This window comes from Suillus subaureus, assembly GCF_016647635.1.
Source record: "Suillus subaureus strain MN1 chromosome Unknown BJ212scaffold_30, whole genome shotgun sequence".
Taxonomy (NCBI): domain Eukaryota; kingdom Fungi; phylum Basidiomycota; class Agaricomycetes; order Boletales; family Suillaceae; genus Suillus; species Suillus subaureus.
The window spans coordinates 466,081-489,444 of record NW_024538586.1 but is presented as its reverse complement, the minus strand read 5'-3'; the positions used below and the strand labels follow the sequence as shown (position 1 = coordinate 489,444).

The following is a 23,364-nucleotide window of genomic DNA, read 5'->3' as shown; positions in this document are numbered from 1 at the left end:
ATAGGATATCTAATTTAAGGACCGTTGACGCTCTACAGTGGGGGATTGTCATGAACATTTCACGTTTCGGTCACGAGATTGATTGTATACGCACGCTTGCTTGTTGGTACTTGGTCAAAGTTTGCTTGACTCCTTTTTAACGCCGTGCTGGTCTCTTCTCTCAGCATTCTAGACATCGTTGGTTGTGCTTGAGCTGCGCCTCCATTCTGGGACGTCCGACAGGGATATGCAATCGAAGCACCCTCGCCACGAAATACCTTCTACATTGGTCACATTTCGAAAAGCTCGTTCCAACTCCAGATCTGATACTCACAGTCAGGAAGCATGTTTCGAGGTTGTTCATCACAAGTACACCATCTTTACTTGTCCGAGAAGGAGATGGGTGAACAATGGGTACGTGTTAGCATCCACCAGCTGATTCCCGAGTAGAAACCTTGAGCAGATACTTTGTATCAATTAGTTGTGCAAATTGTATCTGTACTGAGCTCCAACTCACAAGTGCGACACCGATTGATAAGTCGAATAAATGGTCGTGGGTTTGCTGAGGTCACGGTACTACGCGACCAAACCACGGAGTTGTTGAAAATCAAGCCAGAGCGAGACGTGGGATCCAAGATAACAGTCGAAGTAGGGTGCAATGCCATGCGGGATGGAAGACGGCGTCAGCGAAAGAATGATTGTTGGAACTAACAAAGGCGGGCTCCTTGGGGTCTTGCATAGGCTTGAAGGAGCAGTATCTCGTGCCTTGAAGTGATGCGACTTCCGGGTGATTGAAATCTGATGTGAAACACGCAGCACAAGTGACGTCATGCAGTTGACGCATCGCATTTGCACAGCCAGGTACCTCCAGGTACCCACGGGCGGTGAATACATGACATCATGCATCAACGTTCAACCCTTGATCATGATCAACCCCACGGCCAAAAACAAAAATGAGTAGCCATAGCAGAGGGGAAAAGTTACAGACGCGCTTCCACCTACAACCGCGTGCGCAGGAAGCCCGGTGCCTGAATCTTGTTCTTCGGTGAACTTGTTCTATCCAGACTTAATCCGGTGCGTGTACACATACTAGAACACCATGAATGCACCAGAGAGATAAGGCGAGAAACGCACTGCAGGATTCACACGAGTCAACAGTACGACGGGCAAGCACGCAGCTGCATAGCAATTTCATAGTGCAAGCCTCGTCCACAGAGAATTATAGCCCAAACCTAGACCGAAAGTCATCACAGCGAGTAATAATTTTTCATCTAGAAGGGATGTTTGCAAAGCAGAAACAAGTGTATTGATGGAGCTTACACTTTTCAACTACTTCCCAGAAATCTTCGTGATCAGCTCACTGAAGTTGATCGAAGACACGAAGTCCTTGCAGATGGGGGACCTAGGAGTTTGAAAGTGTTGATTGGACAAGCTAATCGTCAGTAGCGTCCATCATGACTAGACATGGTATGGAGGTATTAATGAACTTGTGTCTTTCGGGACGCGACTGTTGAATTTGATGTTTGTGCCACATGTCTAAAACCGAGGCTCCTAGTACTTGAGAGGAACGATGTTCAGACCGCTCAAGTGCTACCCGTGACAGTGCGGAACAATCAATGATCATGAAGTTTGAATGAACGGTAGTGCGGGATCAAATATGTGCAAATTCAAATCCACTAGTTCTGCCGGTTATAATCAGCAAAATTTAATGTTGTCCGTCACCCTCGCCATTGTAATTGACCACCTCAACCTCATCCAGATTCTAGAATAGCTGTGGTATTATTCCTTGTTCGACCCGATCCAACTTGTCAAAATCAAAAGCATTTCCTTGGAGCACTTCAACTTCGTTAATGCTCTGAACTTCTTCAGTCCCTTTCAACTTTTCGAGAGCTGCAAATTCACTAGCAATATCGTCAGGCGAGATACTCTCTGGACCAGCAGAGGGTCATCTGCATCACAAGGCTCGGTCGAGAGTGGAGGTACCCACGCGAAGGATGCTTCAAGATCCTGTGTAGTCTCGTCAGCAATGCCAACCTCTTCAAGCCGAGTGTGCACGTAAGCATGTCGAGACTTCCCAGCCTCCACGGCTTTTACGGTGCTGTGGCGTCGAAGGTTTGCACGAATTAGTTGCATTTTTACAGCGCTTGATAAGATGGTTTGGTAGGTTATTGTCGCGACCCTGGATTCGAGCACCTGATGAGTTGCCAGTGTCGCCGCAATGTTTGCATTTCCAGTAGTAGCGATTCGAGTTGTTGTCAACTCATTCCAGGCGCTCGAAATTGTCGTTGACTGGTGATGCGAGGGGGCGCCCTCCGGCATGCACCATCTTACTTTAGGGACGTCAGTTTTCATGTTCTCTTTGTTATCAGATATCTGAATTACGTCTCGGAGACCCTGGAGTTCTGCCAACAACACTCACCACCAATCAGTATATAACGACTTCAACAAATCCGCATGTTTCCCTTCCCTCCATTTTTAACTTCGGCCTTGTCGGTTCGATCTTCTCCTTGTCACGTCTTTGACTTGTTGCGTAATTTTCCGCATTTTTAGTGTATTAGCTCTCCTTTATTAATGCTTTGTAACAAATGCAGTTAGTTCAACATTCAACTCTCCGAGCAGGGTGGGATGTGGGCCCAGTTCCACTTATACTTGGTAATCGTGCATCGAGGAGTGTCACTTGTTTGCAAGGCATGCGTCTTCACTCACGCCACTCGATTTTTAACAGCGATTCAGCCCTATCGCAGCGCCACCATCAGATCAGTCACTCAGAGTTCAGTGACACAACCTGCAGGCAACGGACACCAGCGCTGTGATTCCCAACATTACGCCACGCATCGTGATGCACTGCAGCAACCAACGCTCCAAGTAATCATACTGGCATCCATACCAGTGCCCATCCGGCACACTTGTGAATGCCCTTCGACCACTGGATATTCAAGGAGTACCGGAGCTGTGCCTGTGGCCGCAGCATACACAATTATACCACTGCACTTGTGACTAGCGAGTTTGACGACTCACTCGCTCCACTCCACCTCGTGTACTTCATCGCACCAAACTCCATTCTTCTGTAACTTTCGCTGCCTTTGTCCTGCTCCGATGACTCGAGGCCTGTTTTATATCACGGTCGTCGGCCACTCGCGGTTGTGCAATGTGCGCCCTTGTATAAGACATTATTGTACTCATTAATGTGTTGTGCGCTAGGATATAAATAATACAACGTCCGAAACAGCAATAGAAAGCGCCACGCCAAGTAACGAAGAAAGACAGTAGCACGGGGTGGTGGAGGAGGAGAGCCGGCGTGCGGCCTGCGAGAGATTGTTGCAGTGCTTCACTTTAAATATCATTCTCACCTGTTCACCGGTTTACTGATGGGGCAGTGAGGGTTGAAAATTATATACTGCTCGGTGATGGCTGCAACATGAACTTAGAACATGTTGAGCAGAGTCTGGGGTCTTTTCATGGTGAATGATGTGACGGTGTCCGGACTTTGTTTGCTCAGGGACCAGGGTTGAAGTTGTTCCAAGGAACTGAGAAAGATCCGAATGATAATAGGTTACTAGATACTGAATAAGGAGGCATCGCAGTCCCCAAGTTGGCAAGCGCGACTGGAAATTTCTTGAGGAGACTTTCGTATTGGATGTCAGTTGCCCGTCGTACATTGACGGCGGCGGTGGCGATCAGTAAACCGGTGAGTCCCGGCTTACTGGTAGGCTGACTGCATAAGGGGGCATCGCTATCCCTTAGCAAGCGCTGATGACAGGCTCATCACAAAGCGTCCAAACCAGTGCCCGTAGAAACAAGACAAGTATGCGAGAGTATGGGAGGAATCCGTGAAGTGCGGGAGCAGTAGCACGGAATCTGCGCAGATAGTACCATACCGTAAGATTACGTCAGTGAATATCGTAAAGGCAAAGGATGAGTTTAATTTGGGGGTGCCCAGGGCAGACGACATCCGGCACGGTACCTTCCTAATGCGTGAAATTATATATTGTGTACCTACGGGAAGTCACCTAATTATGCGCTGAACGGCCAAGTAGCTCCCAAACATTTGGTCAAGTTCGGTCGGTCTCACTAGTGCAATGGACGCGCCAAACGTTAACGCAGTTGTGGCAAAGCCGATAAATTTGTCACCCTTGTCTTCGGCAGCTGCGAGTTGGCAAATAGCAAGAGCTTCGAGTTCTGCAGCTAGAAGATGTGCACGACTCCGTTTTTCCGTACGACGAAGCCGTGCCATTGAACTTTGGCAAGTCGATGACGTCCACCAGCGCCAGACACGGCCCGCAGCGCTTATTGTTGGACATTTTTGTGCAGTTCATTCTAGCTCATTTCTCGGACTCTGTGGAGTGATAGTGTACTATCTGATGAGAGGCTGCCTCTTGCAGCTAGATAGACCGGATTTCATTTTGTTCCCCTTGCCGTTACTCCATAAATCAAAGGGTCCAATATTGGGGCACGTGAAATATTCTAAAATGGCCGACGCTATGCCGTACTACATAGTAGAAAGTTTGCAAGACAATATTAATTATAAACCACCAAGGTGTGAATCAAGATTTGATACTTTTGACTTTGAACACGATGCAGGACACCGTAACCACGTCTCGCCGTGGCAATTCCGACCTCTTGGAAAATGGCCGGCCATGGACACCTTCAAGTTGGAGAAGTTTAATCCCCGTCTATTGAATAACCACACTATCTGCCTATCTGCGGTTGTGCATTTGGAATTGCAGCCACTGCCATAGCCTGCCAACCAAGAACTGACCCTCCATTGGTGACGAGTCCTCGATGCATCTTCAGCCCAACTTGCCCGGTCCTATGGTTGCATAACTTTTGGTCATCACCATTATTATCGAGGCTGGCCATCTCCCCTCAAAATTCTTCGCAGAAACACCTAAGCGCCTAGTGGCACCGCCGAGGTCCTGGCATGCCGCGAGCATATAGGTAATAACGTGCGATCATTTCTGTCCGCCAATCGCTAGTCCGGTACTATCGCACAGAAACCTACACCAGTGATTGCCATTGTTCTTTTCTTGCATGAAGAATTGATTCAAGCCTTGATGGCACCCTAGCACTAACATCTGGAGTCGGTTAGCCGTTCTTCCGTCGGAATTATTTTGGATGGTGTCCGGGTCATGATAGTTCCTTGGTATGTCATCATTCTTGAACGCGTTGACAGATCGTTGCTAAACGCCAACTCCCGGGTGCACCATTGAAACCGGGACGCTGACAGTAACTGGGACCAGACCGTTTGCGGTGCAACTACACGCCGATAAATCACAAGGTACTAACTGCTTTGAATGGGAACATTACTGCTGCAAGATAAAAGCTGCAAGAGTATGATAGTATTTTTCTACTTCCACTAGTATCGCTACCTATCGTGAATAATCGCGATGTTTATTCTTTTTCTGATTGTTTCTCTCATCTCATTGATTAATGCTACGTCTATAGTATCTCGCTCACAGTCTTACCCGCTATCTCAGCCCGCTGTACATGGCCCAAAAACCAGAATAACCATAGGTAATAGAATCATCGCTCCCGATGGCTTCAATCGCTCGTAAGTCTATTATCACGGCACTCAAAGCTCACCCCTGATCTTTGACAGAACAACTCTTGTTGATGGCATGTTTCCTGGACCTTTGATTACAGCACAGAAGGTGAACTTTGTTGAGCTCCTTGTCGTGCGTCAATGCTGACCTCACATCAGGGAGATCACTTTGACATTGAGGTAGTCAACAAGCTCAAGGACGATTCGATGTTCCTGGTTACCAGCGTCGTAAGTAGTGTTAAATCATCAATGTTGTTAAAATTGACCTTGTCTATGGCAGCACTGGCATGGTATCTACCAGAATGGGACGAACTATGCCGATGAGCCGTCCTTCGTCACACAATGCCCCATCACACCGAACCACTCTTTTTTACATTCTTTCTCTGCCCCGAGCCAAACAGGCACTTTCTGGTATCACAGTCATTATTCTGTTCAATATGCAAGTATCACTCGAACCTTGCATACGCAGTACATGACTGACCTATGGAACAGTGCGACGGTCTCAGGGGAGCCCTGGTAATTTATGATCCTCTAGACCCTTTAAGATTCATGTACGATGTCGACGATGGTGAGAGAGAAATTGGTTCATATGAACCATCTGACCTTGATGTATTTCCAGCAAGTACCGTGATCACAATTGCTGACTGGTGAGTTTTATGAGCATGGATAATCTACCCGGTTAAATCAGGATGACTAGGTATCATACTGTAGCCCCACAATTGATCGGCACAATACCTGTTGCCCAGTCTATACTCATCAATGGACTCGGTCGCTATGCTGGCGGACCTGAGTCTGAGCTCGCTGTGATCAATGTCTTGCCGGGAAGTCGATATCGCTTACGCCTGGTTCAAATGTCGTGCGACTCCAACGTCCAGTTCTCCATCGACGGTCACAGCTTAACTGTCATCGAGGCAGATGGACAGCTGACAGAACCTCTGGTAGTAGACCAGCTCACGATTTATGCGGCTCAGCGCTACTCTGTGATTCTAGTAGCCAATCAGCCAGTGGATAACTACTGGGTACGCGGTGTTCCTAACTCGGTTCAGACCTTCAACGGCTCTGCTATCCTGCGCTACATGGGCGCCCCAAAGGCTGAACCGACTACGGTCAATGTTCCACCCACGAACCCATTGCAAGAGGCAAACTTGCATGCTCTAATCGATCCCGCTGCTCCTGGTATTCCAGAGTACGGGAGGGCAGATATCAACCTCACCCTCGAGGTTAACCTCACCGGTGCAAACTTCTTTGTCAATAATTTCACATTCAAGTCCCCCTCCGTTCCTGTTCTACTGCAAATTCTCAGTGGAGCTCGAGAGCCTTCTCAGCTGCTCCCAAATGGGAGTGTGTACGTTCTCGGGGCCAACAAAGTAGTAGAGCTGACGGTGGCAATAAACGCTGCAGGTGGACCTGTACGTATTTTCCATTCATTCGATATTTACGTGACTGATATATATTATACCAGCATCCTATACACCTTCATGGGGTAAGTTCGCCATTGCTTCGAAGGCATGCCCGGCCGGTACTCATGATTATTAGCATTCATTCAGTGTCGTGAAGAGCGCGGACAGCAGTACCTTCAATTACGCGAACCCCGTTCGCCGCGATGTGGCCAGCGCTGGGGTCGTTAACCAGTCCATGGTGATCCGATGGGTGACCGACAATTCTGGCCCCTGGTTCTTGCATTGGTATGATATTTTATCGAGCTGTCAATAAGGGTACTAATTCTGCACCAACAGTCACATTGACTGGCACCTTGAAGCGTATGTTTGTAACTCTTCTCGTGAACGAAATGGCTAATTCTTCATATCCAGCGGTCTTGCTGTGGTAATGGCAGAAAGTCCCTCAGATACTAGCGCACACGTGAGCCCCGTGCCATGTAGGTCATACGTGAAGAATTCGTACTTCTATTGCTGAGCTGCTTTACAGATGAATGGGATCGCTTATGTCCAATCTACGACCATTACCCTCCCACGGTGCCTGAGGGAGGTTTGCATCTTCATTGAACTATTTTTTTTGAATCCTTGTTTATTGTGCGGTGGGGCCATGCCCTATGCTGGACAGTGCATGCGTGTAGTACTTTGCATGTATTAATTGAAAAACAGTATATATTTTTGGAAACCTTGCAAAGAAGGCTATAATCGATAAACAAATAATGAAGGAGAGACAGAATCTTGGCGGATTTGAAGATTTCGACCTACGAACTCAGTTTCCCGACGTGCGCGACCGGTTTGTCAAATGTACAGACCTGATCCATTGAAGCCGCAGTTGGAGGTTAAGAACACTCGTTTGATTGTCGAGAAAACAGCTACTGATGGACGACAACGATGGGTCCGCGAACATCAGAGTGAATAGGGTCCAGAAATTGCCCGGTGCGCTCCGTCTTAGAGAAGTGAAAGGGTTGACGACGGAGGGCATTTAGCAATGAATCAATATTCACAACGAAACAAAGGTGTGTCAGAATCCACGGATCGCCGAAGACCAGGGCTAGTTACTCCCCTTTCCAATCCGACGACTCGAGCATGCCAGAGGTCAAGAGCAAGATCCCTCCAGGCGTGAACTATACCAGGAGGGCAGTGGGGTCTGGCAGCGAGTGCAGGGGTAGCTGCAGGAGCATCCGTGGAGGCAGGTCCTTGTTTCAGCGTGTTTTTGAGGGGCAGACGAGCGCAGGTGGTTTTTTAGTACGTTTTGTGTTATATATATTGCATTGGAAGCGGTGAGAAATCAAAATGTAGGCAATTATATTGAAAATCGTGGAATGCTGGCTAGTATCCAACGTGCCGAAAGGCGTACACGAGCATGTATATGCGTCGTTTGCGCAGCTGCGGAGATGGTAGACACCGAGGCGCGTGTGTCTACGCGATTCGATGTGTCATATCTACTGCGTGGCTGCGCGTGCCAGAGTAGCCTATGTCTGTCTCTCACTGGGCATGTGAACTGAAAACGTAGAATCGGCTTGTGTCTGTTTCTAGTTCGTCACAGATGTAGACGGAGAGGACGAGTAATATGCACATGTATAAATTTAGAAAGTTCATACCTTCCGTTCTATTGACGTCGAAATGACCGAACATGTAGGAATCCAATACTGTTGAACAAGGCCACTGTTGGTAATTTCTGACATTATTAAATGGTTGAAGAACGGTAGCCACAGTTGTGCTCCCACTTAATTAGTCCCAATCCTTTTCCTGGACGAAATAAAGTCCGTCGTCATAAAGGACAAGAGTTGCACATACCTCCCTCGGTGTCGCTTCTACTAAACTTACATTGTCGTAGGAATAAGGACCTTCTTCAACGTTGCCGGAAGCGACATTCGCAGTGCCAATGCAATGAATGCTAAAGTGGAGAACTGCATCATAGTGCTAAGACTTACTGGTACAGACAATGGTTGACCGCTCGTGGACCGGTCAGCGGTTGGACTACTAGGCAGGACCCATACGATTCACACGCCCATACTATCAATTCCCCAGAAGGAAGGCCATAGATTGCTTGACTGGGTTGGATCTAATCACTCAGCACTAGGCTTAATTTTATGAAAACATCATGCTCACAGGCAAGAACATTTACAACGTGAGATCTAGAATACACTTGAGATATCAAAAAATCGACTCTAAAATACGAACGTAAACAGACCCGAGGGGTTTCGATGTCATGAAACGACTGCTGAAACTCGAACGACTTGAAGGATACTTAAACCTTTGTACCGATCATTGCTAGGCGCTGGAGCGCCGCAAACCAGTTACCCTTTGGGATGATGGGACCAAATATCCAACTTTGCAACCACGCAGCAATTCTACCTAAAACGTCACGATGACGTGCTGCCTATAACCTGCAACAATACACAAAACGTACCTTTGATTGGTCCTTGGGGTTCCAAATCCGAACAGGTGGAGAAGTGGGCGAAGAAGCCATCCGTCAAGTAATGTACCCATCCCAATCTCAGGCAACAATAAGGGTGACAACTCTGCAACCGCAATGAGCAAGAGGGCATTGGCGATCTCGGGATGCTGTTCGGCAAGGTCTCCTGCATCATATCGTCAATGTTCCGGAACGGTCAGATGCTCGTCACGCACCTATGGTTACGGCAACATGCTGAACAACGAACTTGAGAGAATCAGAGTGACTTTTCAATAGTTCTTCGCTGACTCCGAGCTTGGTGGCGACCTGTAAAAGCTTTCCTCGAAGCGGTCAAGGACCGTGTTGATCATGATTGTACGGTTGTCGTGACCGGGAGCCTCCCCGGGTGGCGGGAACATCTCCATCAGCTCTTCGAATAGGACAACGAAGATATCCTTGTGTTCTTCTATTACGGAGTGGAGAGAAACGCCACTGTCCTCTGCGGCCCCGTCGCAAACTTTACGCAAAGCAGCCGCAGTAGCAGTGACATTGACAATAGACTCCCTGAACTCCGTGATCTTCTCAGATGGATACAATTCTACGGCGTGATGATAGAATCCATCGGTATACTCCTTGATATTTGGACTGAGCTCTGTGATTTTGTCCAGAAAGACTCTCCTGTGTCTGGAGAATGCAATTCGTACCACGTGTGTGCTGAAGCAGACAAAGAATCAAATCCTTCTGTTAGGTTGTAAGCAGCGCCTTGGAATGAGTAGGTAATCAAATTGACCGTGTATCGCGTCTGTGATTTTCGAAGGATTGTCAAACAATGCTGTCAATCATTTCTGACGTCAGGAAACAATTGAAAGCGAGTAGTCCGTACTCACATTTCACCGCTCCCCATCCTTTTCCTAGATTAAACTCGATGTTCGTCGCAAGATAAGATTCCTTGAGGATGGTTTTGTCGGACTCGGAGGAACGTGCACTTTTCTCGATGTTGTTGGAAGTGACTGGTTGCAGCGTTGTGGCAACTGCCAATGTAACATATGCTAGAGTAGCGAACCACATCGTACGTAGCCGACCGTCAGCTCAGTAGCTTGACTTAAGTCGACTTAAACGACGAAGTTTACCTTGCCAAGGGTAAGTTTAGTAAACTAGGTTCCAGAGCAACTTGAAGAACCTCGCGTTCAGCGCTCGCTGAGTCAGCGCCGTCGCCTTGTTCGGTTTTCTCGAGATGGTTTAATTTGTTCGCCGCTCGCCCCGAAGTTTGTCCTGGCCTCAACATGACATGCATGACAGTTCAGGAAACTCACTTGAAATTTGAAATTTACTTAACTCCAAGCCGCTCAGAGAAAATGTCTTAAATGTTGTAGTAGGGTTAGGGGTTATCTGCCAGTCAAACTTTCACTAAGTATTGAGTCTACACGTACAGAAGACTGCTAAATAAACGTAAAACATTTCGGAAAATGTGCAGATTGTTGCACAAAGTGTATCTACGAGCAGGAAGATGGTGGTGATGGAGTACGTACCAGTATGTGAGCAACTTAAGATGTACAAAATTGTATGCCGACGTACTTGGTAGGGGCTTCGCATACACTACGTGACATCCTATGACCGATGTAGGTCCAGATCGTGTCAGCCTCCAGTCCAAGGCCATACTTATTAACATGTCACCCACATTTTCAGCGTTCACCCTCTCCCTTACACTCCACCACCAGTATTCAAGTGGGACATCTTTGACTGCCAACGTGCCAATCCGATCTTCACCTCACGCACTACCATGGCCCCTTCGAGCAGCATCACTTCCCCTACCGCAACTGCCACATCCTCCGTGTCCGACTCACATAAGCGTACTTTCCCATTCGCAGCGCTCATTCTGCTCGCTCTGTGCATCGCATACATCGTTGGTTACCTCGTCTACCGGCGGATCCTAAATTCCTGGAACGCTAAGCAGAACGCGGAGAAGGTGCAGAACTTCCCAGATGAATTTTTTGAGAAGAAGCCGAGAGGTACGTTCGATAGTCCGTCAGCCACTTTGCGTCGAACTCACGAGATGAAGGACCGCATCGTTTCACATGGACCCATGGCATATGGAAGAGCAAGGCTATCGGAGAGAACACAGAGTCAGAGCCACATGTGCGTAGCAGCTTTATCGTGCTTGCATACGCTCAACGATTCTCTTCCAGCGTTCCTTTTCGAGCTCCCCTGACGAGAAACCCCTCGTTTCACCACCGCCTGTAGCCATGATCAAAGAGCACGCGTCCGGTGGTCCAACTATCACCCAATCGCAAAGGGACGTTCGTACCGCATTTCCCAAGCGCATTGCAAGAGCTGCTAGGGAGAAGGGTTCGAGGGTGCTCTCGCGTGGTCGTGTGACAGAGATTAAAGCTGATCCAAAGCTCGCACCTGTACAGGGGCCACTCAGGCCACTGTCCATCTTGCTGTCAAGGAACAAGGAGAGAGAACGGGTTTCATTCAATTTGGCGTAGTCTTGGTCGATCGTGGGCCAGTTTGTTTGTTCGTCGTTCGTTTGTTGTGTTTTGTTTGATTTTATTTTGTTCTGGGGTTGTCGCACTAGTGACATGTACTGCGGACACAAACCTCTATCGATATAATCATGACTCTTAACTACTTTAATCTGTGTGCTACATGCTGAGCGGGACAGATACATCAGCGTCAGGTCAAACGAACTTGATTTTTATACAATTTCCTATCCAAAAATGGTCCAATGGTACTACAAATGCGATACAATGATTCCGACAGTCATAGGAAGGTTTGACTCATACTGGACAAATTAATGTGCGTATCGATAAAAGGCAATGACAGAAAAGACGACGCATTAGAGTTTGAGTGACTCAACTCTTTCTCATCATCGTGAGTCGCATATGAGGTGGGACTGGCAGAGCGATCGTCGAGTAAGTGTTTCTCGTCATCTTCCGACTCGCGAGGTGAAATTGCCTGCATGACTTCCGCAATTCTTGGGATCTTTGGCAGCGCACGATTCCTGTTCACCCGTGCGATATCTTCGCTGGGAGAGTCGGGTGTAGAACTGGACTCCTCTGCGTTGGTGATGTATTCTCGGGGAAGGAAGTCATCGAAGGTCTTTGCGGGATGCTTGACAGAGCGAGCACGGATGAGGGCGGGGTCTCTGCGTTCTACGTATGGAGTAGTATAAGCAATTGGACGTCATGACAGGTCTCGAGCTCGCCTGTTATAGTCACACTGCGGCGAGGAGCGGCGGGTGCTGATACAGGTTTCAGAACACCATACGTCTCTCCTGAAGGATTCTGGTAAAGTTGACCGGAGCGGTCGCGGAAAGTGTACTGCTGGGTATCAGCATCGTATGCAATCCGCTTTATGCCCTCCGGAAGACGATGCGAATCCTGGATCATGCAGATTAGTTAACTAACTGTAGGTTTATGGTAATAATAAACTGGACTGCTAGTCCACCACCAACCTCGTCGAAATAAGCCATAAGATGGTGGCAGTTGAGAATGAAGAGACGACTGACCTATGTTGTAGTCCTAGAGACTCCTATGTATATCGAGCCCCACAGTCGGCACGTGCCGGTGGGTGCAGGCTGTACCCAGCTGTCATGGTACTTATCTGAATTGGCGTAATCATCGAATCAACCACGCTAGAGACCAAAGGAAAATGGAAACCGATAACTATTTTGAAAGACGGTCAGGTTTGCCCGCATCAGATGTTCCATGCATTGTATATGCCAAGGAAATGTAGGCCAAGATCTACATAGAAGTTCTATGTGATTACGTGATCGCCCCCCTGAGCCATCCAGGGCTGTCCGCTCTAGTACCCGTTCACTTTCTCAGTGGACCTTCGTTTACTCATGATCATCGCTATCGCTGCATCAAATGACTCTACATGCTGTTTATTTCACTTGACCAAGCATTTGAGTACCGATTATGTTCAAATCCAAGTCTCTGCCTCGTTTCCTGGACCCAGTTTGACATTCCCCCTGCGGCTAAATCAGACCGCTTGGCATTTTTACTGCAACCTCTACCAAATCTCTCACTAATCCAAGCATGTCGGCTGGGCAGATTCCAATTATCCCTGTCAAGTACAAGTTCTGTATTCTTACAACGCGGATGACATGATGGCAGTCCATTCACCGACTTCAAATTTCAAGGCCAAACAATCGATCACATCTTGGTTGACTCATCGGCAAAACGAGTTCATTTTCATTGTCGCCTTCCAATGCATATGTTGCGCTGTCTGGTGGTCGGAGCAGAGAAACCATGCGCTTATTGCGGGACTTCGATGACCATTCATTTACGCAACATCCTTCAGAGAGTTTGCAAGTTGAATGCAAAGACGAACTGACTTGCAATGATGGAACACATTTTCTTGTCCACTTTCACGGAGTGTTACAGGAATCTATGGAAGTGCATGATATTGGGGAGAACTGGTTAGTGGCTATGTGGTAACTTCGAACCAAGCATCACCTACTCATGCGTGACATAGTCAACGCCGCTTTTATCCATTGTCACATAAGATGTTCAAGTTGCTCTGGTCAATACGTGTATTCGCTAAGGTTAGCGACATTGCTTTCAGGGAGTACTGGTACGCCTTGCTTGGCGCAGACTGGTCGTGCTCACAGACATGAGTGGGCTTAGTCACTCTGATTGAACAAGCTCCTCGTCGTCCATCCCATTGCACAGACTACCAGGGGAGCAATGTCAATGACCGGATAATGGGTACATCGTTGTGTGGGTTGCTGTCCTTCTCTTTATCTCGTGACTTCCTTGCGGTTTGATAATCTGTAACACATTCGTACCATCCTCACCCTTCTGAGGAGCAATTCTTTGGTCGTCGTTAGATACCAAAGCCTGCGATTTTCCTGCAAGTGCAAAGTCTTCAGGAAGGTCAGAACAAAGGAGGGCAGATGAGACACTGACTAACGGGAAGGCTTCCTCACGATGCTGAAGTGCATGATGGTTACCAGAATGAAAATAGTTTCAAATGACTGCAGAAGCGATAACGAAATGCATGGATGATACGACAAAGATTTGGGGGCTGAACACCTTTGCGGGAACATAAGTGGTCCCAGAAAAGCCTGCCAAGTGAGCTGTGAAGCAATTTTTAGGTACAGTCTTTGACAGGAGTTCGGCTTGCGTATATTTTGATACAGATTGTAACAATTCAGCGGACGTCCGTGCTAGGGTATCAGTCAGAACTATGTTCGCAACTATGAATGGCCTGTTGTATCCCAGCGGGGGCAAGGCATCCATCTGTTCGTTTCCGAAAAGGAAGTTGGATTGGTCAATAAAATCACCTCCCAAAGATAGAGCAGTTTGATTCACTGGGCCAGCATTCATAACACCATGGCGATAGATAGTATGAGGGGAGTTTGTGTAGATTGTAAATTGCCTTGAGTGATATATTGTCTGCCTTGTTGAACAGACGGGACTTCCAGAAACATGCTACTGGTAACTACCTCACAAGTGTGGAAGACACCAGCGCTTGCAGAAATACAAACACTTTGATTCTCTGTGAGCTGTATCGTCGAAACATTCATCGAAGCCCACTCACAAGTCGAGTTGATACCAACTATATCTGTCATCTAGTGTGCGCTGACGGTTGTGGGAAGATCAATTGGACTTAGGACAATGCAGCAAACTCTGTCGGATGAGTCGCAATAGAGAGGGAGCAATCTGCCCCAAGTGCCACCTCGGCCTAGAGAACAGAGCCTGTGCTCTGATGGCATCCAACCCTGCAATACTTGGTATTGTGATCAAGAGGCACTGCAATCAGGGGTCTTAGACAGGAGACCAGCGAAATAAGAAAGCAACTCACCTGCACACACCTTGCACAGGGAGTGCCTAACAACAAGGGCAATCATTCCACTTTCTATAACGGCAGTTACAACATTCACGCAAGCCAAAATCCAATGCACTAAATGTCACTTACAAGTAGCAGAAGCGACCCAAGATATTGCTACACCTATCAGTGCAGCGACAAAATTGGAAAATGTTACAGTTCTACTCTTTTCCTTTCACCTCTTCACTTATTCACACTTAACTAATCATTCTCAGACATTCTATTAACTTCTATCATACAATTCTCTTTTCTTTTTCTGATTCGCTGTTTCACTTCTATCTCTGATTCATTTATTAAAGCTCTGCTTTAATTCCTTTATATATACTCTATCTCTTATGCTTGTATTCTTTAACTTGACCTATGCAGACCAGGGCCTGCAATATACTGCTTAACTCGCACGACTTGTGAATAGGTTCATGCTTTAGATCATTTGTTTCTGTCTAGTTGTTCTTATGAATGCCGAGTGTAACAAAAGGTCAAGTTACTTCACTACTGCGCAGTTCCCTAGAACTTGTGCCCAGAACAGAACACCATTTCAACTATTGCACTGACTCCTCCCAGTTTCACCTGGGATGAAGAAGAACAAGAGTTCTTCTGTGTAGATGCCAAAGGCACCAGATACTCTCTAGACCAGTGGGCAGCGTACTATGCCACTTTAGCCCCAAAGAACAAAGTTTGGAATTTCTATACCCAAACCTATGAATGATCCATGACTGCCGCCATGCCTAAAGAAATCAGCAAGACCCCCACACCCTTCAACGGTGATACCTGCCTTGCTCAGGGATGGATGCTTCAAGTTGAAGTGTACCTAGATATGAACGATGAAGTTTATGATAATGACAAGAAGAAAGTCATTTTCACACTTAGCCTTATGACTAAAGGCGAAGCTGCTAAATGGGCTGAAGGCCAACTCAAGGCTGCTGTCGCAGCAAAGTCTTATGGAACCTGGGAAGATTTTGCTAAGCAATTCAAATCCACCTTTTTTCCTAAGAACGTTGAACAGACCATGATCCGTTGCATCTCCTCCCTAAGACAAACCAGCAGTGTAGCCGCTTGCACATCCCTCTTCCGAACCATACTTGCCAATACTGGCATCTCTGAAGAAAACATGAAGATCATGTTCTTCAGAAACGGCTTAAAGCATGAGATAGTCTCTGCTATTTATGCCTTTGAAATGACCCCTACCACCATTGAATCCTGGCTAGAGAAAGCCTTAGACGCCAAGGTCTGAAGGACCTTAATAGCACCTCCCTCATATACCAAGGTGAAAGACCCCTACGCCATGGACATAGATAAGGTAGAAGTAGAAGAAGAAGACAGTGAGAAGAAGATGGTGAGAAGAAGACGGTGAGAAGAAGACAGTGAGAAGAAGACGAGGAAGACATATTTAACTCCTCAAGAATGGGAGCATAGGCGCAAGGGTGGCCTTTGCTTCAAGTGTGGTAAGAAGGGCTTAGCTGCAGACTGCCCTAACCATCCCATGGTTATGACCAATACAAGAAAGGTAATCAAGGAGTCATCTGACGACGATTACAAGGAATTCCAGGAATGGAAGGCGTTTAAAGCATGCCAGATGAAGAAAGCCAGTAAGAAGCCGGTTAAGAAAGAAGAGAGTAGCAATGAGGAGGATTTTGCTTAGGGGAGCCTGCCATGGTGTCAGAAACTCCCAGAATTGGACTAGTAGTACAATCTGTTGGCGATACTAATTCTATTTGTTTGCCTTTAACCATCAGATTGAAGAAAACCGAGAAAACCACCATAGCCACCGCTCTAATTGATTGCGGCACAGAAGGCGAATTTATCGATGAGAAGTTCATACTCAAAGAAAACATTTGCATGCACAAACTGGAAACTCCAATACCTGTGCGTAACATAGACGGCACGTTAAACAAAGCCAGAAGAATCACACAGTACTGTGAACTTTCATTCCTTATCAAAGATATCCCTATGCAGAAGCGGTTCTTTGTAACCTCTCTAGGAAGAGAAGACGCTATCCTGGGAATGACTTGGCTAAAGAAAGAAAACCCAGATATCGACTGGACTAGTCAAGGAGTTCACTTAAGGGAGCATACCCTGAAAAAAGCATCTATTGAAGAAATCAAAGACGAAGAAGACATCTTTTACGATGCACTAGAAGAATTAGAAGGTGAATGGGACCCTGCTAACGAAACACTCCCACATCTTCTAGATCCCATCAACGACAATGACGATTTCTATACCTATATCCGGAAAACTGACAACATTTCACAGACACTCGCCCAGGATGCCACAAAACCCAAGAAAACCTTTGAAGAACTCGTACCCAAAGAGTTCCATCAATATAAGGATGTATTCAGTGACGTAGCTAACGGAACTCTACCCCCAGAATGAAAATACGACCACAAGATTGACCTCAAGGAATCCTTTGAAATGCAGAAATGCAAGATTTATCTGCTTAATGCCAAAGAAGACAAGGCAATGAATGATTTCATTGATGAACATCTAGCTAAAGGAACAATCGTTCCTTCCGAATCCCCTCAATCCTCCCCATTCTTCTTCGTCAGGAAGAAAGACAGTTCCCTCCGACCCTGCCAGGACTATCGCTACTTGAACGAACACATGGTTAAGAATAACTATCCCTTACTGCTAATCTCTGATCTTATAGATAAGCTAAAGGACGCCAAGATCTTTACCAAGATGGACATTCAATGGAGATACAACAACATACGTATGAGGAAATCTGGTCAATGGAAGGCGGCCTTCACCACTTCCAGAGGACTTTTTGAACCCATGGTCATGTTCTTTGGAATGTGTAACTTGCCCGCCACCTTCCAGTCAATGATGAATGACTTGTTCGGAGACATGATCCAAGAAGGATGGATTATTATATATATGGACAATATACTCATCTTCTCTAGGGACGACGAAACTCACTGGATCCAAACTCATAAAGTACTCCAATGACTTCACAACAACCTCCTTCACCTAAAACCCGAAAAATGCACCTTTGACACAACCGAAATCGAATATCTCAGTATGATCATTAAACCTGGTTCTGTTGCCATGGACCCTGCCAAATTAAAGGGTATATCTGAATGGAAGACTCCCACGAAAGTAAAGGAAGTTTGATCATTCCTCAGATTTGCTAATTTTTACCGACGGTTTATTGCTGACTATTCATCGATTGCCAGACCCTTAATCAACCTAACCAAGAAAGATGAAGAATTCTCTTGGACCCCAGAACATGAGGAAGCTTTTAATAAGCTGAAGCATATCTTCACATCTTCTCCAATCCTCCAAATCCCCGACAAGAACTCCCCCTTTGCGATTGCTACTGACACTTCCCTTTATGCTACCGGCGCAGTACTACTTCAGAAGAATGATAATGGAGACTGGCTCCCATGTTCCTTCTTATCACAATCATTTAACCCCACTGAATGTAATTATCAGATCTACGATCGAGAATTACTCGCAATTGTCTGTGCTTTGAAAGCATGGAGACATTATCTCCTTGGTTCCCCCTATCCTGTGACCGTACAAACTGATCACAAGAACCTTACTTATTTTAGAGATGTACAAGACCTTAACCAACACCAAGCAAGATGGCAAACCTTCCTTTCCCAATTCGAACTCCAAATCCAACACGTACCTGGAAAAGAACTTATTATCCCTGACTTACTTTCTTGTAGAATGGATCACCTTCCAGATGATAATGTTGAAAAGGACAATATTAGTATTCAACTCCTTCCTGACTCAATGTTTATCAACGTCATTGACACTTCCTTTACAGACAGATTACATATTTCCTCCTCCATTGACCCTGTAGTACATACTGCGCTTCAAGCACTCACGGACTCCTCTATCCCTCCCCCACTCCACTCAGCTCTTTCCGATTGGAAATTGAGCGATGGAATTCTCTTGTTTAAAGGACTCACTTATGTACCTCCCAGAGATCTCTGACAAGAAATCACTTCCCTTCACCATGACTCCCCTACTGCCGGACACCCTGGACGTTACAAAACCCAGGAACTCCTATCTCGCGACTACTGGTGGCCAGGACTAGCCACTTTCGTCAAGAACTTCGTGGACAGCTGTTGCATCTGCCAACAGAATAAAGTAAACACCCACCCACCCACTCCTTCCCTCTCTCTTATTCCCACTCCTATCTCAAATTGACCCTTCACTCACTGCTTGGTCGATCTTATCACAGACTTACCACTATCTGACAGATTCAAATCCATTATGGTCGTGGTTGACCATGGACTTTTGAAGGGGGTAGTTTTCACCCCTTGTCTCAAAACTATAGATGCTGAAGGCGTTGCAAATATTTTCTTTTCTAAAGTTTTCTCTAGATATGGACTCTACAATAAAATTATCTCTGACCGCAGACCTCAGTTCACTTCCAGATTCCAGATCAAACTCAGAAAACTCCTCGGATACAAGAACTCCCTTTCCACTGCATTTCACCCTCAGAGTGATGGAGAGACTGAATGAGTAAACCAAGAACTTGAAGTCTACCTCTGGATCTTCTGCGCTAACGACCAAACCAGTTGGGTGCCCATGTTGCCACTAGCTGAATTCGTTCATGATTCATGCCACCATTCCACACGTGGAACTTCCCCTTTTTACCTCATGATGGGTTATCACCCACATCACCTTCCTGATCTTCATCCAAAATCTGATATCCCTAATATTGAACAATGACTCTCTTTGCTTAATAAAGCACGCGATGAAGCGCTAGCCACTCATGAACTTGCACGTAACACTATGTGTCAACGAATCACGTCTAAATTTGTACCCTTCTCTAAAGGCGACAAAGTTTGGCTAGAAGCCAAGAACCTTCATCTCGGATACCCTAATCAGAAGCTCGCCCCTAAACGCAAAGGACCATTTATTATCACTGACATATTATCTCCCATAACTTATCGACTCGCATTACCTGCACAATGGCGCATTCACCCAGTTTTCCACGCCACACTTCTCTTCCCTTATAAAGAGAATGATACCCACGGCCCTAACTATATTCCGCCACCACCTGACCTTGTTGATGGTGAAGAAGAACACAAAGTTGAAGCGGTTGTTGGACACTGCGGATCTTCATCTAGATGCCAATATTATATAAAGTGGAAGGGATTCCCAAGTTCCGAGAATGAATGGATGAAGGAAGCCAAACTAGGTAACGCTTCTGAACTTCTTACTAACTATAAACGATCACATTGTCTTCTTTGATAGTAGTCGGTGCCTACTACCCTTACAACAGGGGTAATGTTACAGTTCTACTCTTTTCCTTTCACTTATTCATGCTTAACTAATCATTCTCAGACATTCTATTAACTTCTATCATACAATTCTCTTTTCTTTTTCTGATTTGCTGTTTCACTTCTATCTCTGATTCATTTATTAAAGCTCTGCTTTAATTCCTTTATATATACTCTATCTCTTACACTTGTATTCTTTAACTTGACCTACACAGACCAGGGCCTGCAATATACTGCTTAACTCGCACGACTTGTGAATAGGTTCATGCTTTAGATCATTTGTTTCTGTCTAGTCGTTCTTACGAACACCGAGCATAACAGAAAACATGTAAATTGAAGAAGTGCCTGAAAGGGCATCATTTAGGAATTTAAGAAAACTATAGTTCGGATTTGGCTCCTATCAAGTATGGCCAGGGGAACACCTTGCATGTGATGGGAATCAAGATCACGGACAAACTCAGCCTAATTTATTGCACGTACTACTAAGAGTACACAAAAATGTAACAATGTGGACATGAATACTTGCCTGCAATTTCAATACAATGTCTGTCACTGGGTAAAGGGCAGCGACCAGCTGGCTCAAGGATGTAACCCCAGCTTTTATTGTGACTTTGATTGCACTAAATCCCAGAACAGACTAGTGACGAAAATTAACTGACCGATATGATCAGCCGTGAATGAATAAAATCCGTTGTTGTTGAATACGATGAGGCATTTGTGTGCAATGATGCAAAACGTCCTTTGGCAGGGGACCCATGGCTTGCAGCACTGTCATTCAATGCATTATTGTAAAGATGTAACGCATCAGACCTTACCTTGAAATTCCGCTTTAAGTGCCAGAATTCTGTGTGTCAAGGCAGAGTCCTAGACAAATACATGTTTGCAGAAATTGGGTGAGGCCGCGGATGCTTGCGTTGTTATATACATAAAGCAAGATGGTGAAACAGCTGGAACCACCGGGTACTTGAAACTAACATATCAAGGGCGTAGGCGATCATGCAAAACAGCACAGCATTCCTTTCTTGGGGTTAGGGTTCCGAATGAAGACGACAGCTTTCTAGCAGAACGCGTCACTGTTCGTCGCGCTTTCACGATCCATAACCAACACGTATATCTCCTTCCTTTAATTACATTCACTCAAGATGCCGCTCGAGGCAACGATGATGATAATTGACAACTCAGAATACATGCGCAATGGAGACTATATCCCATCACGCTTCGAAGCCCAGTCTGATGCTGTCAAGACCATCTTCCAGACCAAGATTGATTCAAACCCAGAGAACACTGTTGGCGTCATGACAATGGCTAACAAAGGGTACGAGTCAGTTACGTGAGCAAACTACGATTGCTGATGTTTCTTGAAGGCCTGAGGTTCTCGTGACCCATTCGAAAGACATTGGACAGATAATCAAGGCCTTGCATGTAACATCATCCAAAATTGGCGGATCAATAGATATTCCTACTGCAATCAACATCGCTCAGCTTGCCCTCAAACATCGGGAGAACAAGAATTTGCGGCAGAGGATAATAGTCTTTGTGGGATCTCCACTGCAGGGTCAGGGCGCGGATGAGCGGGAAATGGTGAAGCTCGCAAAGAGATTGAAGAAGAACAATGTTGCTGTTGACTTTGTTGCATTTGGTGATGGTATCGAGGAAGAAACCAATGTCCTCAAGGCTTTCGTAGACAATACGGCAAATAGCGATAACTCGTAAGTGTCACCTCGTTAGAATGTGTGCGTAGATTGATGCACCTGGTCTTTTAGACATTTGGTATCTGTACCACCTGGTACACATCTACTGTCAGATGTGATCATTTCTTCTCCAATTCTGTCGGAAGACCGGGGGATACCACCAGAGGCGATGGGAGACGTCGGTGGTGCATCGGGTTCTGGTGGTGCCAACTTTGAATTCGGTGTTGATCCAAGCTTGGACCCTGAGCTTGCACTGGTGCGACGCTTTTTCTGACGTCGAATGAGCAGGCTTTTTGATATTTTCTTATTTAGGCCCTTCGCATGTCCATGGAAGAAGAACAAGCTCGGCAAGCAGCGGAAGAGCAAACACGTCAATCGGCTACCGATGCTCAGCCTCAGACGGAATCAGCAGGAGTAGACCATGATGACGAGGCAATGCTCGCTCAAGCTCTCGCCATGTCCGAACGCAATGATGTTGACATGGGTGAAGAGCAAGACGAAGACATGGATGAAGAAGAGGCAATTGCTCGGGCGATTCAGATGAGTATGAAGCAAGAGGAAAAAGAACAGGGGGGACAGTAGTACTAAATTTACATATTCTCACTTGTATTTTTCCATGAGCTATACTCCGATTTCTCGAACGGTTGTTAGTTTGATGTTAGCACGTTGGCGCTGAGCGTATGGACAAATACTCATAACAACTGGCACAGCCACTTCGACCTCATTCCGAGTCTGTTCGAAGTTTCCTTAAGTTTCTCCCTCGACGTCTTCTTGAAATCCTCCATGCCATCATCACTCGCTGCATCCCAGGAGGAGCTCAAGGCGGCCAAGGTGCCTTTAGCTTGGAGAGACCAGTGCTCAGCGTACGTACTTACTTTACCCTTCCGGTTGAGAGCGTATGGCCCACAATACTGTTGTCCGTGATACTCCAGACTCTTGATACCTTTGAATACCTGTCGGAGAGAAAACTATTATTTACCCTGGACTTGCGAGAATGAGCGCCACGGCTATGAGAAGTGAGTTAAACCTCTACTTTTCTATCTGTCGAGGGTCTGACCGATGCACACCCAACAGGTGCCAATACGATGAGTAGGCATTTCAACCACGTACCTACACGTATGACGCTCATTTTTTCTACAGCATGATGCGGAGGATGAAGAAAATGTCGAAACTGAAACTCCAGCAAGCAGAGTCGGCTGCAGAAGCTGCCGAAACTATCATCTAGAAGACTTTCTTAAGGACGCTT

The 23,364-nt window shown here is 46.2% G+C and overlaps 10 protein-coding genes across 10 annotated transcripts; 5 read left to right on the top strand and 5 right to left on the bottom strand.

Annotated features, from left to right (window-relative positions):
- Positions 1–1,700: 1,700 nt before the first annotated feature.
- Positions 1,701–2,457, bottom strand: BJ212DRAFT_1376018 (uncharacterized protein). Its single transcript, XM_041336476.1, has 2 exons — positions 2,188–2,457; positions 1,701–2,139 (listed from the first exon to the last, which is right to left on the bottom strand). The coding sequence occupies exons 1-2, from the start codon at positions 2,329–2,331 to the stop codon at positions 1,855–1,857; spliced, it is 429 nt and encodes a 142-aa protein (XP_041189934.1). The 5' UTR covers positions 2,332–2,457; the 3' UTR covers positions 1,701–1,854.
- Positions 2,377–3,532, top strand: BJ212DRAFT_1376009 (uncharacterized protein). The gene is made up of 2 exons (XM_041336475.1): positions 2,377–2,931; positions 2,985–3,532. Exons 1-2 carry the CDS (start codon positions 2,605–2,607, stop codon positions 3,048–3,050), a joined length of 393 nt encoding a protein of 130 aa, XP_041189933.1. The 5' UTR covers positions 2,377–2,604; the 3' UTR covers positions 3,051–3,532.
- Positions 3,533–3,984: 452 nt separating this feature from the next.
- On the bottom strand, positions 3,985–4,267 carry BJ212DRAFT_1376006 (uncharacterized protein; the record flags this gene model as incomplete). The annotated part of the gene is made up of 1 exon (XM_041336474.1): positions 3,985–4,267. Exon 1 carries the CDS (start codon positions 4,211–4,213, stop codon positions 3,986–3,988), a length of 228 nt encoding a protein of 75 aa, XP_041189932.1. The 5' UTR covers positions 4,214–4,267.
- Positions 4,268–5,366: 1,099 nt separating this feature from the next.
- On the top strand, positions 5,367–7,524 carry BJ212DRAFT_1278218 (phenol oxidase; the record flags this gene model as incomplete). Its single annotated transcript, XM_041331419.1, has 12 exons — positions 5,367–5,530; positions 5,579–5,630; positions 5,681–5,749; positions 5,802–5,951; positions 6,014–6,089; positions 6,141–6,168; positions 6,219–6,930; positions 6,984–7,004; positions 7,058–7,206; positions 7,258–7,281; positions 7,333–7,397; positions 7,448–7,524. 12 exons carry the CDS (start codon positions 5,367–5,369, stop codon positions 7,522–7,524), a joined length of 1,587 nt encoding a protein of 528 aa, XP_041189931.1.
- A 1,263-nt stretch (positions 7,525–8,787) lies between these two features.
- BJ212DRAFT_1375976 (uncharacterized protein) lies at positions 8,788–10,665 on the bottom strand. Its single transcript, XM_041336473.1, has 10 exons — positions 10,533–10,665; positions 10,240–10,482; positions 10,143–10,184; positions 10,057–10,093; positions 9,712–10,030; positions 9,589–9,679; positions 9,368–9,539; positions 9,067–9,308; positions 8,889–9,019; positions 8,788–8,837 (listed from the first exon to the last, which is right to left on the bottom strand). The coding sequence occupies exons 2-8, from the start codon at positions 10,418–10,420 to the stop codon at positions 9,206–9,208; spliced, it is 945 nt and encodes a 314-aa protein (XP_041189930.1). The 5' UTR covers positions 10,421–10,482; positions 10,533–10,665; the 3' UTR covers positions 8,788–8,837; positions 8,889–9,019; positions 9,067–9,205.
- Positions 10,666–11,132: 467 nt separating this feature from the next.
- Positions 11,133–11,841, top strand: BJ212DRAFT_1302141 (uncharacterized protein; the record flags this gene model as incomplete). The annotated part of the gene is made up of 3 exons (XM_041333223.1): positions 11,133–11,361; positions 11,412–11,488; positions 11,539–11,841. 3 exons carry the CDS (start codon positions 11,133–11,135, stop codon positions 11,839–11,841), a joined length of 609 nt encoding a protein of 202 aa, XP_041189929.1.
- Positions 11,842–11,978: 137 nt separating this feature from the next.
- On the bottom strand, positions 11,979–12,866 carry BJ212DRAFT_564307 (uncharacterized protein). Its single transcript, XM_041343528.1, has 2 exons — positions 12,561–12,866; positions 11,979–12,507 (listed from the first exon to the last, which is right to left on the bottom strand). The coding sequence occupies exons 1-2, from the start codon at positions 12,742–12,744 to the stop codon at positions 12,116–12,118; spliced, it is 576 nt and encodes a 191-aa protein (XP_041189928.1). The 5' UTR covers positions 12,745–12,866; the 3' UTR covers positions 11,979–12,115.
- Positions 12,867–14,559: 1,693 nt separating this feature from the next.
- BJ212DRAFT_1375956 (uncharacterized protein) lies at positions 14,560–15,303 on the bottom strand (the record flags this gene model as incomplete). The annotated part of the gene is given in 5 exon segments (XM_041336472.1): positions 14,560–14,601; positions 14,674–14,793; positions 14,813–14,850; positions 14,903–15,114; positions 15,167–15,303. Coding segments are annotated over 4 exon segments (231 nt in total), but the record flags the coding sequence as incomplete, so codon positions are not given.
- A 6,192-nt stretch (positions 15,304–21,495) lies between these two features.
- Positions 21,496–22,825, top strand: BJ212DRAFT_1375952 (uncharacterized protein). The gene is made up of 4 exons (XM_041336471.1): positions 21,496–21,742; positions 21,792–22,136; positions 22,191–22,374; positions 22,431–22,825. The coding sequence occupies exons 1-4, from the start codon at positions 21,570–21,572 to the stop codon at positions 22,698–22,700; spliced, it is 972 nt and encodes a 323-aa protein (XP_041189926.1). The 5' UTR covers positions 21,496–21,569; the 3' UTR covers positions 22,701–22,825.
- Positions 22,826–22,901: 76 nt separating this feature from the next.
- On the top strand, positions 22,902–23,343 carry BJ212DRAFT_1278279 (NADH-ubiquinone oxidoreductase B18 subunit-domain-containing protein; the record flags this gene model as incomplete). Its single annotated transcript, XM_041331423.1, has 4 exons — positions 22,902–22,981; positions 23,051–23,134; positions 23,193–23,207; positions 23,259–23,343. 4 exons carry the CDS (start codon positions 22,902–22,904, stop codon positions 23,341–23,343), a joined length of 264 nt encoding a protein of 87 aa, XP_041189925.1.
- Positions 23,344–23,364: the final 21 nt, after the last annotated feature.

What these genes read in the sequence shown, in the direction of transcription:
- BJ212DRAFT_1376018 (XM_041336476.1), bottom strand. Translation starts at nt 2,331, where the DNA reads ATGAAAACTGACGTCCCTAAAGTAAGATGGTGCATGCCGGAGGGCGCC. An exon ending in ATGCAAACATTGCGGCGACA is followed by an intron (nt 2,140 to 2,187) that starts CTGGCAACTCAT and finishes ACAATAACCTAC; the next exon opens with CAAACCATCTTATCAAGCGC.
- BJ212DRAFT_1376009 (XM_041336475.1), top strand. Translation starts at nt 2,605, where the DNA reads ATGTGGGCCCAGTTCCACTTATACTTGGTAATCGTGCATCGAGGAGTG. An exon ending in ATTCAAGGAGTACCGGAGCT is followed by an intron (nt 2,932 to 2,984) that starts GTGCCTGTGGCC and finishes GTGACTAGCGAG; the next exon opens with TTTGACGACTCACTCGCTCC.
- BJ212DRAFT_1375976 (XM_041336473.1), bottom strand. Translation starts at nt 10,420, where the DNA reads ATGTGGTTCGCTACTCTAGCATATGTTACATTGGCAGTTGCCACAACG. An exon ending in AGGATGGGGAGCGGTGAAAT is followed by an intron (nt 10,185 to 10,239) that starts GTGAGTACGGAC and finishes AATGATTGACAG; the next exon opens with CATTGTTTGACAATCCTTCG. An exon ending in GCATGTTGCCGTAACCATAG is followed by an intron (nt 9,540 to 9,588) that starts GTGCGTGACGAG and finishes GATATGATGCAG; the next exon opens with GAGACCTTGCCGAACAGCAT.
- BJ212DRAFT_564307 (XM_041343528.1), bottom strand. Translation starts at nt 12,744, where the DNA reads ATGATCCAGGATTCGCATCGTCTTCCGGAGGGCATAAAGCGGATTGCA. An exon ending in CCGCAGTGTGACTATAACAG is followed by an intron (nt 12,508 to 12,560) that starts GCGAGCTCGAGA and finishes CTCCATACGTAG; the next exon opens with AACGCAGAGACCCCGCCCTC.
- BJ212DRAFT_1375952 (XM_041336471.1), top strand. Translation starts at nt 21,570, where the DNA reads ATGCCGCTCGAGGCAACGATGATGATAATTGACAACTCAGAATACATG. An exon ending in ACGGCAAATAGCGATAACTC is followed by an intron (nt 22,137 to 22,190) that starts GTAAGTGTCACC and finishes CTGGTCTTTTAG; the next exon opens with ACATTTGGTATCTGTACCAC. An exon ending in TGGACCCTGAGCTTGCACTG is followed by an intron (nt 22,375 to 22,430) that starts GTGCGACGCTTT and finishes TTTCTTATTTAG; the next exon opens with GCCCTTCGCATGTCCATGGA.